At 43.4% G+C, this 19108-nt stretch overlaps 1 protein-coding gene across 1 annotated transcript; it reads right to left on the bottom strand.

Moving 5' to 3' along the window:
* Positions 1 to 8484: 8484 nt before the first annotated feature.
* LOC119168010 (uncharacterized) lies at positions 8485 to 18575 on the bottom strand. The gene is made up of 4 exons (XM_037419461.2): positions 18211 to 18575; positions 15166 to 15279; positions 10155 to 10242; positions 8485 to 8592 (listed from the first exon to the last, which is right to left on the bottom strand). Exons 1-3 carry the CDS (start codon positions 18466 to 18468, stop codon positions 10159 to 10161), a joined length of 456 nt encoding a protein of 151 aa, XP_037275358.2. The 5' UTR covers positions 18469 to 18575; the 3' UTR covers positions 8485 to 8592; positions 10155 to 10158.
* Positions 18576 to 19108: the final 533 nt, after the last annotated feature.

Below are 19108 nucleotides of genomic sequence, written 5' to 3'. Positions count from 1 at the left end.
GTGGGGGTTCAAGATGGGTGCCTCATATGTATTTTTTTTTACATTGACAACCTGTGGTGCTTGAGTGAGGGGTACTGCCTTTTTAGCCAACCAGAATCATTGAAACTGATGACCATAATTCGACCGCACACAATAGTAATATATTGACACCATTTTATGACATTATGGGTATACTTGTCCCAGTTTGAACAGCCTGAAAAAAGCTACATTATTTGTATTTGAAATCAAACTCTTGTTCAATAAATTAAGTTACCTGCAGTGGATACTTGATGAAAGTGCATACCATCATGTATGTGTTGAGGTATCATTGAATTTGCTTTTAACGCACTATGCACGAGCGCAACTCAAGCATAGTTTTGACACATCTGCAATGTGGAAATTTCATTTTCTTTCATAAGGTTGCAACTGTGTTTGCCAAAAACATCAAGAAAGTTTTGCTTGTAACATCTCTAGTTTGTGTACATCCTGCTTGTTTTAAGACGCATTTTACCAAATAGTTTTAAATATACTGACAAATTCAGTTCTTTAAGAAACACATGCCACTAAATTGTTTTTAGGTGTTTCCATCCCAGTCTATGCATGCACCCCGTACGAGCTGAGTGTGAAAGAATTCCGGACAAGCCTGTCATCAATAGTGGTTCGTGGAAAAGTTGGCTACTGAATGTACAGCAGCTGTGCATGAGTTCTATTTCCAATGGAAAGGGAACTTCCCTGAGCCACCTGGTTGCTATATTGATTGATTGATATGTGGGGTTTAACGTCCCAAAACCACCATATGATTATGAGAGACGCCGTAGTGGAGGGCTCCGGAAATTTCGACCACCTGGTGTTCTTTAACGTGCACCCGAATCTGAGCACATGGGCCTACACCATTTCCGCCTCCATCGGAAATGAAGCCGCCGATGCCGGGATTCGAACCCGTGACCTGCGGGTCAGCAGCCGAGTACCTTAGCCACTAGACCACCGTGGTGGGGCTGGTTGCTATATTCAAGTAGCTTGCATGTTCAGGATGTTGAATATTATGCTTTTTCTTTTTCTTCAAAAAGTCAGTGCTGTAAGTTGTGTGTGTAAAAGCCACCTCTGCAGATAGCTAAGTGTTCAGGGGAACACAGTGTGCAACAATAGTTATCACTGTCAGTCATGCTCTTGAATAAGATTCAATAATGAACTTATTAGCGACTGCAGCAGGCGGCCATGCACGTATTAAAATTTTGAGCCGGTCACATTTCCACATACGTCTAAAGAATTCTTGCATGCCTGTGCTCAGATATCCCGCTGGGAAGTATAGTTGTGGCTTGTATCATTATGTATGCAGGACAGTGAGCACCAGCACACAGCTACTAATCCCTGAGGTGCCGCATATAATCTGATTATGGATCGAATCCATAGAGAAACATTTTAAAGGTGACCTTTTTACTACCGGCTGGAATAGCAAGCACTGACTGCTTGTCTCACCAGGGACAAATGTTTTGGTGATGCTCGCTGTCTTGCATGCGTAATCATGAAAAGCACAATAAACTTCCGAGTGGAATATCTCAGAGCATAGACATGCTCGAAGAATTTTTCCAAGTGGGAGTGTCTAGAAAAACGACTACCACAAACTGTTCTATGCAAACATACCCACTTATTGTAGGCACCAAAATTTCGGTAGACTTAGTTGATTGGGCAGCTGACAGCAATATTGTCTTACTTTGTGTTCCCCTGGACACATAACTTATCTGCAAAGGCAGTTTTCTGTTCCTAAGGCTGAATTTTAATACAAGCACAAAGCACGTCTCTGAATGTGTCAGCGCTGCTTTCTAAAGTTTTATGTCATGTTTAATTTATGTGTAATCTGCAGTTCACTTAAACTTGAACTGCTTGCATTGCAATAAGGCTGTAGCAGGTCAATGTTTTATTTTCACTGTAATATTGACTGAACATTTTCTTTTATTGTTATTGTAACCTTATTTCATTGCCTTCTCGAATTTAATGCCGTAAGTGCAATCTCGTGATTTTCTATTGTCATACTTAATCATACCTAACTTTGCCAATACGTAACCATTTCAGATATATTAGTGATACCTAACCATGTTTAACATTGTTCAAGATGACTGACGGAAGGCATTCTGGAATACTGTAGCGTTTTTAACTTCACTGTGTCTTTTGTGCGAGTATTTTGGGTTGGAATTAGAATTCGGGGTGTTGCTAAAATCATAATTTGATTGTTAAACACATTCGGGGTGAAACCCATTAACTTCAACCACTCTTGGCTCTAACATACCTAAATTTGGGGGTGAGAAAAAAATCACTTGTTCGACTGCCGCTTTTCGGCTGTAGCAAATTTTTTACCTTCATATATTTGCTACTGGGCCAATGTGTTTGCTAAGCTAGCCTTCTAAATTTCGTTGCTTTGATAGCAGTCTGCTCGAAGCTAAGCTAACCTTCTAAATTTCATTGCACTGATAGCAGTCTGCTCGAAGAGAACAGTTTGTGCCTTTTGTATGTGTGCAGGTTCCTGGACCAAGCATCTGGCCAGCCCCTCAATCGCGTTGTATAATTATAGTTACTATAGAGCATGCAAATTTTGGGACAAAGTGTGCAGTCATTGATATGTTTATTAAAGGTTACAAGTATGCAACAATATTTGTGGAAATTTTGCATTTACTTTTGAATGTGCAGTAGCATTCCAGGCAACACCAGAAACAATAACGAGTTGACCTTTAAAAGCCCGTCTTGTCTCCAAGCGAAACAGATAATCGTAATGATAGATGGCAGTTACTAATTAATTCTTTCAACAATTATGGAAATAATTTTGCTGATTAGAATAGTGCCAGCAATAGTTTGATGCCAAATTATGTTGCTGTTCCTACTTGTCACTCTCTTCGGTGAACAGCTAAATGCACCATTTGTAAAAAACTGACATGGTGCAGCAAATAAACCACGGGAAACGCTCAACAAGCTGGTTTGCCTGAAAAATAAATGTTTAAAAAAGGTGTTAAAAGACCTAGCAAAAGTCTTTTTACAATCTTAGCAAAAAGTTTACTAGGCTTCTGGCAATAAAAGTACAGTAAACGTTTACAAAGGTTCTTTAAAAATCTTGAAAGACGTTTTTTATACTTCTTGCTAGAAGTTTTCTAGCCGTATAATAACGTGGCGTTAGCCCAGCTACAAGAGGTTTTCAAGCTGCTAAGGTTTAAATAACATCTCAACAAGACTTCTTATACACTTTTGGACTACCATTTTTGGACATTTATTCGAAGTTTTTTTTTAGCTTTTCTTGTGTTTTGTGGGTTACTGAGGCAACCAGCTTACGAGTGATGTTCGAAATAACTTGATCTTTTCCGAGTAACTTATTATGTATCCGATCAGTTAGTGGTCAGAAGTGCGTGCCTGTCATCACATCTTTCATTACAGTACCCTGCTTAAGAGTATAAACCAAGAAGGTTATAATAACCTCCTTGGTATAAACATGGGTGCGTGGCGCCATCTGAAGCCCGGACAACACGTCGCGAAGGTGAATTGTTGAAGAGTTCTCCCGAGGAGGCGCTCATCACTTATGCCGCGTCGGTGAATATTGTAAAGCAAGCATTTTTCATGATGCAAAAGTCTTACCCCAGAGCATGCACTACAATAGAAACGGCAGCACTTCGACCCAAGCTTCTATGATGGCGTCCGCGCAGTAAAGTAGCTTCCCCGTGAACGTTCATTTTGAAAGGATATTTCAATTCAATTTTTTTGCTACGCCGTTATAAAGAATACAAAAGCTGAAGGTGTTTGTCGGTACACTTGAATAAAGTATAGTAGTTTGTTGCAAACGACGATTGCAGCGTAGTCAATCAGCAATCAACATGACGTTATCGCCACCTGTCACAGTAACTAGCACGAGAGAAGGCGTGCAAAGCAGTTTACACCAACGGCGCCGGATGGAGAAAACGGCTAACCACGCGTCGCATCATGCTACCAATAAAAAGAAACACCACTAGCAGAGGATGATGGCGACCGCTTGTTATATCACACACGACATTACAGCCTCGATAAACGGCGTGAACATTCAAGGACGTGCTTCGGCGGGTTTTGCACAGGGCGTCCTGCAGACGAAACACGACGGCAATGACTGTTCCCGAACATTGCGCACAAGACACAAGCAAGGCTTTTTGCGGAATTCTAATTTGGTTACGAATGAATGGCAGCAAAGCAGCTTGCGAAAGTGCGATGTTACTGACGACGCCAATGAATGGTCCGGAGTTGCGTAGGCAGCCCATTAGGTTTAGGCCCACAAGCACGAAAGAAGAAGCTTTTCGATTCCTCTCTTAAGCGCGGCGAAAAGGTAGGTAGCCGTGACGTCCCGGTGACATGGCGACGCCATTGGCTGAAAAGGGGACATTGACGCCAAAAAGCCGCGTTTCTTTCTTTATCTGTACCCGACTATAACGCAGTTACTAACAATTCAGTAACGGTCTAACCATTCGACCAACGAGGCAGTCGAATTGAATAACCTGCATTTTACTACCTTCATTTGAAAACAGGTTAGTGCTCCTTGTGATAACATTCAATTACGCCCACTTCTTTTCTTCAAAAGCAGAGTAGCAAACCAGCGTCTTCTTGTTAATGTCCCCGAATTTCATTTATCTTTCTCTCTCTCTAAGTGGTTAGCACTTCCTTAGTGAATCGGCCACGCATCTATTTTTATATAACAGTTATGTTTCAATTAGTGGTGTCCTCTGAAAGCAGTAAAGTTTATTCAAACCGTAAATAGCATGGCATGATGTGTGCATGTTGAATGGTTGCATCTAAATTTAAACGTACGCATGAATGAAAGAAACTCGATGTTTGTGCAGACATTTACAACTGATGTTTAATTGATACCCGGAGCTGAAAAAATGGGTGCTGAGATCCAAAGTTAAGAACATGTTATCAAGGATTGCATATCCTAAGCAAGATTAAAAAGAATTAGGCACTTTCACGAAGGTATACATCAATTTCTCTCCGAGACAGCATGACTGATGGGGTGCTGGTGCAATCTCTGCCTTCAATATTTATGGGGATAGCTTCCAAGACACCTGTAAACGGACAGCGTAACTTCCGTAGAAGCCCATGTATCCAGTATTTGGTGGCTCGTCGCCACCATCGCCATCTACTTCAGAAGGGTACAACTAACAGCAAAAAAATAAAATAGGATGTCACAACCAGAAACGGTAACGAAGTCACACATTTGCCCAACATGGTGCGAAATCGGAAATTTTCTTTATTGCTGAGCTTCTGCGTGACGCTAATAATACGCGATTATATTGTACCTCGTGCCTCGATGATTGCATCATGCGGGAGAGGACAGAGAGAAAAAAGCCTAAGATTAGGGAAGAGAAGTTGCCTAATAGGCAAGTGCCGTACTTACATTATGCCCAAGAAACTTCGCAGAGGCAATTGTCAGACAACTATTCACGAGCACAATAACAATGGTTCGAAAACCGACATTGCCCAATCGTCGAAAACCACTGCAGCGAGACAACAGCTTCGAAAATATAGCTTTTGCAGTCGTAGAGTACTTGCTTAACGTGTCGCGTTCACCGTCACCAAAGACGAGAGAATGCCGGCCGTGTGCCACGGAAAGCAGTGACATGAGCCGCTATCTACACATTTTGTGGGCTATATTGAGCTCTGAATTGTCACACCAGTAAACAGAGCATAAAACGTAGGTAAAGTACTGAAGGTATGCACGAAGCCACGCCGAACACGCCGAACGAAAGAACACGCCGAACTAAAGACAAGCTTCGATAACAAATTGCCTGAACAAGCCCCGCCCCCCTCCCCCCTTGCCGTTTATGGACCTCGACGAAAATTTGAGGCAACCAACCATTTGTCCAAGTGTGAGATATCCGGTAAAGTAAGTTTATAGTTAACTTTGAGATTCATATATGTAGGACTGTTTGAAAAAAATCATATTGAGTTTATAGGGTGGGTTGTTTGTCTCGTCCTTACCTTGTCGCGTTTCAATTGTCGGTGGTCGTTGATGGCTGTGGCAATGGGTTTTCGACACCTTATGTTCACCACGTTTCGCGACCTATATAAATTGACCATGTAGCTTCTATGATAACGCGGGCGTCCGTGTCCTTCCTTTTAGCAATCACTTGCGCGCTTTGAAAGTGTACTTGGCACCCACATGTCGGACAATGGGCTGAGAGGTGTCGTGTGACTTCGCACACCTTAACAATGAATAGTGGTCAAGACCATTCTCGTGTATGCTTTCCTTCGTGCGTATACGTTAAAATTTATGCTGCAACCATCAGACATGCCGGATCACAAACTAGTCAAAACCATTATCATGATGCGTGCACTGGTAACTACCTAAGTTAAACTTGTAGTCGACTTGAAAGGACCCTTAAACTACAATAGGTTGAAAAGCAAGGTTCCTTATTGCCTTTGCTACGCTTTTTGCAAGCGCGATATCCTCCTCACCACTTATGTTTGCATAAAACACTGTAACGTCCTCACCCAGCGTTGAACCAGCCTAACTCCACTTGCGCAATCGCAAACACATAAAAGGAAGTAAACTCATACGAGAAAAGAAAGAGTGTGCATGCGCCAATGCATGACAGTTGAGAAGCGGACCATCCGCAAGAGCCGTCTTTCGTATATGAACCTACGGAGAGCTCATCACATCCTGACGTCACGTGAACAAACTACTGGCGTCCCGAACGCTGCTCTGAAAACGGGAAATTCCGGGTGGTAATCACGCGCTCGTCGTATTATCAGACGTTTAGGGGCGGTTAAAAGGAATGAGATGCTAGCTACGACCAAGAGAAAAAAAATCTTGGCTGCCTCATTTCAGTTTGTCTATCACAGTTCTGCCGAAGTCAAGGCCTGTATGATGACAGCGTATCGATACAAGGCTCAGTGATGGCACAAAGTTTTTTTTTTCCTACTAATGCCATTTTATGCAGACTAGTAGCCTTCATTGAGTGTAATAAATAAAGCTACATGATATGTACGCGTCAGTGAAACCTAAACTCGCCTAGCTAGCTTGATAGGGAGACCAGCCGGTTCTCCGAGTAAGTACTAAAGGTGAATTGCACTTTATTCAATAATAAATGCTGCCATGCTAAGCTTAACGTTTTATTTGCAACGAGACACCATTACGCTCATTTCGAAACAGCACGTTTCAAGCGCCCTTCGCACGAACTACTTTATGTCATCATGGTATGTCGCTGCAGACTACGAAATTGACTGCGACGGCTGGTGAGCGAAGTCTCACTTGCGAGGCTGCCAGCTTCAGCTGAATATGTGTTGTTGAGGGCGGGAATAAAGGTGCTGTGTTCCATTGACACCAACGAGACTACAGCGGGAGAAGAAAAAGTACGCCACAGAAATATAGATGCCACATTATAGATGTAAGCATACACACGTCACGCATCTGTGCACAGCACATGTGTGAATGTCACGAGGGTCAGGTGAGCTCTATAAGCCGAGCAGGCATGCCGAGATTTTTTTTGATGTGAACTGCTTGTCTTAACCATGAATAACGCGGTATGGACCATCGTCAGTGCATTGAAGTGTCTTCCGTCCTCAATATTATGGTACGAAAAGAGCACTAATCTTCAGGGGCAGGAAAATGGCGGAAGGAATGTAGTTCGCGCAAAACGGGACTTGCGTTATTAACGCTACTTAGCCAGTCGTACAAATATGTTTGGCCGAACACAATGTCATTGCTGGTAGTCCAGCTTTATTGTTTCGGCAGTCCCGACTACGCTGCTGCGCATCGAGGGCAACACAATGAATGCTACGATAGAAATTTGGTCAGGGAAGTTTATAACAACGCTGTCTCGCATCACATCCGAAGCGGAAAGTGATCCGAGACATCACAAAAGTAGTAAAACGGCTTTTGTTTCTGAGGCACAGGAGACCGTGTGTTACTGAGAATGCAAAGCAAACTTAACCGCAATCTGTATGCCAATGACTAACTCAACTATTAGTTCATTCACTCGCGTTTCATCAGAGACTAGCCAGCGCTGCACCTGCCGTGTGAAACCGAGTCAGCGAGAACATAAGACACTGGCCGTCGATCCTCGCAGAGGGCTGGCCGCATTGCTTCCGACACGCGCGGCAGTTTGCTTGGTCGGACTCAAGTAGTTACGTGAAACGAGTGGGTCGCCAGAAGCGCGTAGATCTGACGAGTAACTTCAGGTGTCTGTATCTGGTGAAGTCCGGTCTGGGATAGACTGGCAACCACCTCGGCGAAACAACAAGCCCAGGATTTTTGGGAAACCAGACGACGGGGGGTTAAGTACGACGGTGAAATTAATTTCGCCGCCTTCTCAATACAAGCCAGGAATTAATTCATTCGGAGGGCTTTCAGATACGATAAGGCGCAGACGTCTGCAACCAGGCATGCAGTCGCACCTCTGTGCCTTGACATCTTGCTATATATTCCAGAAATGTCCACAATATTGATACTGCCGTACAGCCCACACTGAGGTATGTATATATGAAGGAAGTCAAAACCAGGGGTACGTGTTGGACACTTTATTGCATTCCCATGTCTGCGTCTCTCTCGCCTGGCGCTAGCGCGCTTCAGGGGGTCACAGATAGGAATTCGGGTTTCGCATGCCAGGTAGCCTGAAACGACAGATTCCACAATTACATCGTGCAACAAAATGCAGTGAACGTGAATCGACCACAGTAAACATTGGTGCTTTACTTTTAGATATTGCGATATTATTATAAGATGGACGACAGCGCTTATTTCCAGAAATCTCGACCGCCTAGCGCGCAATTCACAGGAGACGGAATCATTTCACCTACACCTTAGTGTGATCGCAGCACCCGGGATCAGATCTAGCGACATCTGGGTCAGCGGCAGAGTGTCATAAATTGAGGCAGGGGTGCCCCAAAAATGAAATGGAACAGGTACGCGACATATAAAACGTTATGTTCCATTGCGGTAAAGATGAGCAATTCATTCAACAAGTTAAATGACCAAACCAAATTGGGGCTTGAAAACGCTCAACACGAGGTACCAGAGCGATGCTTTTACGAGTAAAAATGGCACTGGGAGAAACACCAAAGAAAAATATGGGGACGAAAAAAAGATTGTCGGGCTCAAAAAGAAACAGTTATTTACAATGAGCAGCAGTACGTTGGACGCTGACCCGGTGCGTTTATCACCTGGTTATATTTAACGTACACCCACATCTAAGCGTAAATGTCGTCAAGTTGCTTGAACTTCACACAAAAAATATCAAGTAAAAAGAGAGTGCTTGTCCCACAACAATAATCGTCGTCTCTTTTGCGTTCGTGTCGATGCAATATCGCCGCGCACCCGGCACTATCAAGTCAAGAACGGCATGAGCGTTATCACGCCATGATTGACCGGGCGTTTCGAAGCGCTCTAGCCCTTTCGGCCCTGGTGTGCATAATTCAGGACACCGTACAAAAGTTTGAGAGCCTTAAAAGCGTGATCTAACCCGTTCATGCTTGGAGAAAGTTCGCCAACTATCGCCGCTGCTATTGTCACATTCGTTGTTTGATTGTTGTGGAGCCACAAAGAAGAATTGGGACCGACGTCGTCGGTGACGATGACGCCGGCAAGCAGATGTGGGAAGGCGCCACTTTCGGGTTGAAGTCCTGAAGTTGTTGTAAAAGCTTCAACACTTTCAAGTACTACGTTTGTTCAGATTTTGTGCACTTCAGGGCATAGCAGATATACATATCTAATTTTTGTCATTCGATGATTCTCATGATATAATGTGATGGCATGACTGCAAAGCCATAAATACTTACACTACGGACTAAATTTTTCGTGTGTGGCCTTCCGAGACCCTAAATATTAGTGAAATACGTACTAAGGATGGGTCTGACCAAAATAAAAATTCTAGGGCTGAAAGGGCCATTGCACTCTCCCGAGAGCACTCCGAAACGACTAGTCAAAGATGGCATCAGTGTGGCATCAGGAAAGCGGACAGTGCAGCGTTTTCAAGAAAACAAGCGCAAGCATGCCGGATAATTGTTGCGGGACAAAAGGACACCTTTTTACTCGATCTTTTGTTTCAGAGAGTAAGACAGACTTGGGCTTTGTGGGGGCTTTTTCAAAGTGCGACCAACCAGACAAATACCATCAAGAGCAATATGAAATGAAGCGTACATTCGGCAAAGTGCAGGCTGCTTTATGAAATTCTTACGTATTTAACCCATGCGCTTGCACCAGGATTGCTCGATGGCAAACATGCCGTTACGGTAGTGAAGTGCTGCCTGGCATAAACCGTTCACCTGGAATGGTAAATAACAAGTTTATACACACTGGAAACAATGGTGAATAAAAACGGGTGAGAACCACCTTCTATGCCATTTCCAATGTACCCGAAATTAGAAGAGCAGAATGAAAAAGCTTCTAAATTGGTTACACTTGTGCTCGGCGAACGGTAGCCTGTGCACACTTTAATTTTCCAATGATGTGGTTAGGACTAGTCTCGTGCAATATTTCTCACATTAGGAATTCAAGATATACCAGGTTACCGAAATAGAAATAGGCATATTGAAAGGCTTGACCATTTAGTACCACTCGGTATGCCATAAAATCGTGCACGCATGGGTACAAACACTTGTCTAGAGAATCGGACCTCGTGGCTGCAGATGGGGATTAGCTATGAGCTGGCTTTCATGCTTGAAGCGCACCACAATGACTAACCATGTGGCATCACTATGTGAGGTATCATTAGGGCGTCGGTCTTGGCATATTTCACCAGAAAAGTTCGGCTGAAGTGGCTGGCCGCGCGCTTCAGGTAAATATGATTTTGTACTACTGGGTACGATTTATAATAGCATATGACCATGAATTGCATATGTCCTGCTGAAATGAAATATGGCGTGTTAAGGCTGAATATGAGGGATCATTGGCCAGTTTTCCGTTTTTTGCCGTCGATAAAAGCAGAAGTCAATGAAACATGCACTTATTTTTACCGGTGCGTTATGTTCATTCGCAACAATAATTTAGCTCTTTGTCGAAAATGTAAACTGGGAAGTTGTGATGAATAGCACAGACCCTAATAAAGGAGGCGCTCTGTTTTATAACAAGCTCAAACACCGTTAGCATCGGAATTTTTCTCTGAAGCACAATAGGAAACGTCACAACAAAAACAGAAAACCATGGGTTACTGCTACGCTATTGAACCAAATGGATAAAAGTAAAAACAGATTATACCACTTTTTTGTCAAAAGCCGAAATCTGGCTAAACTATCCGAGTTTGAAAGTGGTCGTAAGAAGCTTATAAGCGATTCAAAACGTGCTGAATGACAGTACTACAAAGATTTGTTTTCCAGGCAACTCAAGAAACGTCTGCCAGGCTGTAAATGACATTAGCTGATTGAACAAAAAAAGAAGTAATACTAGACAGATAACATCGGCTCAAGGCACTCTGAGCAGTGAAAAAGCTGCTGAAGCACACAATGCTCAGTTTCTATGAAGTGGTGAATATGTGTTAATAGTCGGCCTGTAGAACACTGAAGCTGGAATGAAAGAACCTTCTAAACTTTTTTTTTTGCCTACAACAGTGCTTGAAGTTGAAGAAAATAATTGAGAAACAAAAATAATCGTGCTTCAGGTAAGGACAATATAATTTCACTTTCGGTCAAACACATTGCAGACATAATATCTGTTTCATTGCCCACGTGAACGCAATGTTTGATTGCAATATATTTCCTAATGTCCTAATAGCTCGAGTAAGCCCCATTTCTGAAGGAGAAATGTCAAAGTACCAACAATTATCGGCCAATCGCTGTGTTGCCTGGATTGTTTAAGGGTTATAAAACAATGATGAACATGCGTATTGAATGCTTCAAGACAAAGTACAACACTTTGTGCGAGGCACGGCACGGGTTTTGAAATGGAAGATCACGTGAGAAAGTGCTACTGAAAGCTATGAATTTCGAACAAAGGTTGTATACTATAGGCCTATTCATCGATTTCAGGAAAGTTCTTGATTGGCGAATCATGGTGTAATTTCAGATAAGCTGCGTGATTTTGGTATTCACGCTGTTGCACTAAAATGGGTATGAAGATGTTGCAATCAATAATAAATTAACAACAATGAAAAATTGTAAACAGTGTTCCTCATGAATCTATATTGGTTTCGCTGTTGAAATCTCGCTCTCCTTCATTTTGCCAACAACTATAAATACTAATGTATGCCGACGGTACAAATTTGTTCTTCGCCGAGAATTTATTCAGCGTGTTGGTAAGTATTGTTAACACAAATTTAGATCAACAAGTAACTTGGTGACATATAATTAAGTTGCAGTTTAATGTGATCAATGATAAGTATCTGATAATTGCACCAAATAATAAACCACGTAATCATAAAACTACATTGAAGTTTTGGGGGCTGAACTAGAACAAGTGCGAACACAAATGTATTGGTGCATGGTTTAAAAAGGATCTGTCAAAATACTCATGTTACTAACCATACGGCTAACCTAAACAAAATTATGTTTTTTTTAGGATAAAGGACATGTGGTTGAAAAGGTTGACGTAGTATTCGTTATTTAGTTCTAAGCTTTCGTGCTGTATACCAGTATTGGACACTACCTATACCCATATTTATAGAAAACTTATCTTACAAAAACAGGTGCTCAAATGTTTCAGGAATTACCCCGTAAAGCGTCAACATTGGAGGTCAAAACCTTTGTTTCTGCGATATAATCTACTGTAGGCCTATAAGTGTTATCACACAAAGTTATTGAAACACATGAAATCAATAAACTGCCCATCACACATGAACTACAAGCGCAAGTGGCAGACAGCACATCAGTTATCAATGCCCGGCATTGCTTAATCGTCCAAAATTTACCTATTTCATTAGACTTACTAAGCGCTTGTTCAAATAAGTGTTATTGAAAACAAAGCTGAATATAGATAAGTCCTAATTCCTCCAACTTTCTCAAATTAAGATTTTCCGGCATTACATATATGTTATTGCTTCGTGTCATTTGCTGTTATATTGTAAGAATGTAATCAACCAGATGCCTTGATTGTGCAAATAATCTATTTGTTGCAGCAGAATTCGTGAACGGAGCAGGAGCATCTGTCAGGCCTCGGTGCCTATTGCCATCTTTTTCTAATGTTAAAGAAATGAAAGGGCCTTATACAATTATGTTTGTACTGCCAGGGAAGGTACAGGTGACAAGTGTGGATGTTGCATAAAAATCTGTGCGAGCGACAAAATGTGGGTACAGAACCGTAAGAACCTGCACAAATTCATCAAAACACCCAGGAAGTCGCCAACATTAGCACAGTCCCGACACAATACGCTATAACAAGCATGCGCGCCGACTCTAGTATGGCCAAGGGTTAAAACCGTTGTGCGAATAACCAATTTTAACTGGACAGGCTGTAGGTCACGATTTAAGCTAACGCGCTTTGTGTCCGATGGAATCCGAGTCGCCATATTTTGAGTAAATATGTAATTAGTATTTAGTATTGAGTGTTTAGTATCTCTTCTAGATTCTAAAAGTATATTTGGTCGCATATATTAAGGTGTGTATGCGGTGGGCCACCGTGATTGCCTGAGGCGCTGCGGAGGAGTGATATTGTATTACCGCCACTATCCGAGCTTACAAACGTTGTCCAAGCTGATCGCCCAAAAGCGCACCGAGCCATGACAAAGAGGATCGCACGATACGTGTGATAGATGCCACTCGAGTGAATACTGCTTGATTGTACATGTTTAGTTCCAACCTACGAACCAACAAGTGAGGAGTTGATAGCTGGCCTTTTAGGATCTACAAAACAGCGCAAGACGTGATCACCGTCAAAATAAAGAACACATCCTAGCGTTGCTTTGAGTCTCTTTAGGTGGAATGCCCGAGATGCGCCATCAAACATGAAAATTGTCCAGCGCCCCACGTGATGCCAACTTCGTTAATTGTCTCAAGTTCCTGTACAATTTCACATGTCATTTTACCGTCATCGAAAATACCTTCACCCGACCACATAACACTGTGACCGCTTGGTCAAACGTGGCCGTATCTAGAAGGCACTGCAAAACCAACTCTGATGCATCAGATCATGGACGTGATGCATTAAACCACTTCGGAGGCAGAAACCCTGGCTGGATCACCACGCTGAAAATAAAGTAGTTTGCTTTGGCCTTTGTGTGGTCTTAGGTGGGTGCATAAGTGACTCAGCGAGATTCCCGTATCCTTTTCGCGCAGCCGATGAAGATACTCAAGAACCGGCCCCCCAGCTGGCGGGGGCCTTCACGACGAAACTAAACGACCACGTCCAAGACAACAATTCTGAGCATTTTGTGCTGGGGCAAATTGCGGCATCGATACAAGTTTTAACGTTACCTCCTTGGTCAAGCCGTTCTTGGCGATGGAAATTCTCGTCAATGTACACAGATAAGATAACGTAGATCGCACAGACATGCTATGCAGGAGGCATTGATCGAGGCTTTTAAGGCGTTCATATCCGCCTGCAAACTTCATGCCGAAGATGCCGCACACACCTTCAATATGAGCGAGTGATAACTAAGTGGTTCGGCGGGCCAGTGAAGCTCATGCCAGAATGATAGTAGCAGAGTGATGTTTCGCTTGCCTCACCGCAGTGCATTGATGCGCCGCCAGTAGAACACGGTTGAAGCTATACACTCAATCGAGCCGATGCCTAGCTCAACGTTGGCTTAGCTTAAAAAACGCTCACCCACTCGCCTACTGCAAGGCTTTAACGAGGAGACGAAATGAGCGAGAGGGCGCCGCACGTGAGCAGATGTCTCCACTTGTTCACTGGGCGCTCCGGAGCACTTAGCTATTACTCAGTGGCTTGCCACTGCTGCTCGTTCATGTCACTCCGTGGATCAGTAGCATGTGCGGTTGTCAAGGCAGTATTCTGTTGCACTGATAAATGCTGCATCATTCACGAAAAGCCAAAATGCTTTCGCGGAAAACTGAATTTAGAGGTCTGATGGCCTGGCATTTTGGCTGGTAGTTCAGCGTCTTCATAATGGCGACTATGCCAACTCAACTCTAGATACTGCCATGTGACATGCAGTTTCTAAAATGCACTGTTTTCCGAGTGATAATTTTCATGTAGCTGTAAATTTCATCGTCGTTAAATGAAATGTCATGGGAAAGTTTCTACTGGGCGTCTTCAAAGATTGTTGTAATACGAACTTGGTGCTGCCAGAAGTACTTTACCTTGTCGTCAATTGGCAGGCAAGTGACAGCGCTGTATTGACGTGGATGAAGGCAGTTACTCCGGCTAGTTGTAAACTCCAAGCGAAAAGTGGCTTTTTCTTTCACATCTCGATCCTTTGCGAAAGAAAAACAAAGAAAAACTGCGTGAGATCAGTAGGAAGATAGTGAAGTTTGAAAAATTATGCTAGGACGAAGGCAGGGTAAAAGTGCATTGTAGCTACCACGATACCAGACATTCACGCGCGGAATAATGTCAAGAAGGGGTGTATACGTAATAATGTTTGATATATGTCCACGCAGCAGAACATTTTGTGCTGTGATCATCGGTCTTGTAGATAAGGAACACCGAGAATGGAGCGTTGGCCCAGGCGTTCGTTCAGGCATAGTGAGTCGGTGTAATTCTTCCCACCTGAGGACATACACAAAAGCTGCTCGTTGACATTAGAAGAAAAATTAGCAATACCTAAAGTTATCGTAAATTAGTTTTGTACGTTATACTGGGTGCCCGAAGGCAGCATACTTCAGTGAGTACTGCACACTACAAGGCCGATTTGGTTCCGAGAGATGCGGAGAAATTCCGAGAAATGCGGAGATGCGACAAAAATAGGGGGGGGGGGGGGGGGGGAGCAGAAAGGGTGGATTTTTTCTGCTCCTCATTTCTGTTTGCGAGTGTCTTTTTCTACGTTTGCACTAGTGTGTATCCCATTGATGTTATCCTACTCGTCCAACAACACGTCAAGTATCAGCTTAGTATTATCATGCAAATAGGTGAAGGCCTTCCTTTGATTCGGAACTCTGGAAAGCCCACTTACTACGCGAGCCTATGCTTCGTGCGACAGAGGTTACAAAGAGATGAGATGGAACACAGCGACGAGACGTAATAACCTAAAATGGGAGAGTGATCAGAATGGTCGTGGCGATGAGAGCAGGAAGCAAAGAGAATAACTGGGAGGAGTTTAAGAAAAACATTCCGTTTCAATGCGCCAGCATGCGGAGGCAAGAAGCATGTATTGAAAACACGCTTAATATTCGGGAGACTATAGCAGGGTAAACGAAAAAAAGTTGCAATTCGAGGAACTTGATTAGTTCTAGAGGTTAGCCACTTGAATTAAGCAAGGCATACTTTAGACCAGTTCCACGGGGGTGTAGGAAAAACGTCCCCGGAATATACATCCCCTGAATAAAAGGCCTCTCAGACACGGCTGTCCAAAAAATTAAGTCCACAGGTGAAAATTAACCGAGAAACCAATAAACAGATCTTTGATACTTTCTATGAAATCTTTATTCGACACTAATTCAAACACCTCTGCATCTATTACGTTTAGCACAACACCAGCGCATGCCGAAGACAATACCTTTGTGTATTTACAAATGACAATTACAAATCATTATCCCCATTCTGCAAAGAAGTACCGTTTGGGGAGCCACAGAGCAAGCATCTATTGAGTGTCTGAAAGCGTACACTTAACTGCAGAGTGATAATGCGACGAAATACTGCCTGTGGATGAAACTCGCGATTGCTGAGCTGCTACCCTCGTTATGTCTTTTTCGGGTGCGGTCATCGCTATAGATTACATTCTAATGCCCTCGCAGAACATGTGGCATTTACTGGGCATGCTATCGACTGGAATGAAGCCTTCATCATTGCCACGGAAAGAAAGTTGTTACCATGAGTGTACATGGAAACTCTGGCTATTAAAACTACTGCGCATACGTTGAACAGAAATATTGGGACACTCCCCCCTGTGTACGCGCGATGTCTGCAACACGTGATGAAACGTGCATGAGAAGAGCGCACTACGCAATTCGCGGTAACTGTGAGAAAGGCTCCCGTGTGGGGAGCCGAAACGTGTTTTTAAGTTTTGTGTATTTCACCTTGGTCGGCGTTTTGTTATTTTTCACTATGTCGCCGACCAGACGGGATTCCGTCCATAGATTGCATTTGTCGAAATAAGAATTGTGCGTGATATTGCATCTTAGATTACGCTTAGCAGATAAGTTGGAACAGTTGGTATGTCATTATGGTGCTTCGTCAATATCCTTTCAGTAAACTGCAATCTTCGTGCAGATCAATTTTTATTCTTTGAGAAATGAACAATCGGCGACCGGAAGGTGCATTGTTCGACTGTGTGTCTTGTGGGGACAATTTTTTCCGACAAGGCGAATGAGGACATTTATTCCGGGGACGCTTTTTCAGGAACCCGTTCAATGGGCAGTAAGTAGCTTAGAATGCATAATTTTTGTACAGACAGAAACCGAAATATTAGAAGTCCCAATAGCTAGTGAATCAACCAACTATGGTGGCGGGGTGCATGACTATAGTGTACGATTACTGAGCCTAAGTTCGAGGGATCAAATTCAAGCCTTAGCGGCCACGTTGCCTTACTGGCGCACACCTAAAAAATCCGCACCTAAACTAAGCTGCACGTTGAAGAAGATAATGAAAGTGCCCGAAGACCTCACTTTGGGTTTCTTAACCTTCGTAGCTGCAAGCGCTATCCCTAGCAGCCAGGGAAGTTACGGAATAATGTCATGTTCACGTAGGGGGAATAATCCTAACAAAACGAGTTACTACAGTCTCGAGGCTTTTCGAACACCGCAGACGTAGTTTGTGCTGAACATAGTGTTACGCGGCGATAATAAAACGTCAGGAAAGAAACGTGGCGATATGTTGGCTTTGGGGTATAAAATCTCTAACAGTGTTAATGTAAGGACATTCTTCATTTACATATTCAGCTAAAGTTTTTTTTGATTATTGGGTTTGCAAGAGGACAATAAACACACTCTGTACGCGTTAGTTCAAGGAACTTGTTCTTAAAAATATCTTTTGGCACACCACGTTCGAGCAACTGAAAACAGGCTTCGTCGGCTACAGTAAAACGGTAATGCCTTGGCAGGAAGGCCAATTCACACCGCCACACACAGCAGCACAACGGCTTAGCGGCGTAGTTACGACATTGTGTACGCCACGCAGCCATTCTAAGAAGCTGCTTAGAACCTAGCTCTCGGGACCGGAAAGTGTAAAAACAGAAACCGTACGCTCACCTTGACTGCGACACGTGTCAAGTTGTAGACAGCGTTGACGTACTTTGGCTCCAGCTGGTTGGAGGGTTTCTGCAGCACGGACTCGGCTAGCAACCAGTAGTAGGTAACATATCTGAGTAATTCACCATGTGGTATAAGCACGCATATTTGCGGCGCTTTTACGCTGCCCGAGGCCGGCACGCAGTTCTTGAAGAGGTCTGGTGTTTGCGCAGTCAGGACTGCCGCGCAGAGCAGCAAATGTATGGCGAACTTGAACATGGCGAACGAACGCTGTGGTTCTCCACGGAGGGAAACGATCTTGCTGAAAGCGATGAACTGAAAGCCGTCTACCGCGGAAGTTATGGAATGGTGGGCCCGTTTTATAAGGCCTTCCTGAAGGCGCAGCTTAGCTTAACAAAGCTGAGATAGCGAAGGTTATAGTGATAATGAAAATAGTGACGTGGAGAGCCGATACTTTGTGTGTGTGTTTGCGCCACGTTTCTGTGACGCTGCAAATAATTACGTTTTTAAGGTATACAGGCGTCTGACGAAACGCACAGGACGCACTCTGTTCTTCGAATTGATACGCACATATGCGCATGCACTTCGGTTGGAAGCGATAAAGTCGTCGTTAGGTGTTGTGCAGAATACGCATGCCTAAGTAGTAAGATTGTTATCTGGATATAAATTGATTTCTTTATTACGATATAAATGTTTCGTCCACTCGAGATGGACCTTCCTGCTGTCGGCAGCACATGCGTCATCCGAGGTGTACCATTACTTCATCTACGATGCATGCGCTACAGTGGCACGTTTTGCAAAGCCAGCTTTTATGGCTACGTCTCGTTTCCAAGAACGACGTGCCACGTTTCCTTTGCTGGCTCTGCGGCAGCAGTTGTACGAGTCCGAACCGCAAGAA

This window comes from Rhipicephalus microplus, chromosome 6 (genome assembly GCF_043290135.1).
Source record: "Rhipicephalus microplus isolate Deutch F79 chromosome 6, USDA_Rmic, whole genome shotgun sequence".
NCBI classification, from domain to species: domain Eukaryota; kingdom Metazoa; phylum Arthropoda; class Arachnida; order Ixodida; family Ixodidae; genus Rhipicephalus; species Rhipicephalus microplus.
This window is presented reverse-complemented; position numbering and strand designations above follow the sequence as displayed.

What these genes read in the sequence shown, in the direction of transcription:
- LOC119168010 (XM_037419461.2), bottom strand. Translation starts at nt 18,468, where the DNA reads ATGTTCAAGTTCGCCATACATTTGCTGCTCTGCGCGGCAGTCCTGACT. An exon ending in TGACACGTGTCGCAGTCAAG is followed by an intron (nt 15,280 to 18,210) that starts GTGAGCGTACGG and finishes TCTTTCGCAAAG; the next exon opens with GATCGAGATGTGAAAGAAAA. An exon ending in GCCTGCCAATTGACGACAAG is followed by an intron (nt 10,243 to 15,165) that starts GTAAAGTACTTC and finishes TTACCATTCCAG; the next exon opens with GTGAACGGTTTATGCCAGGC.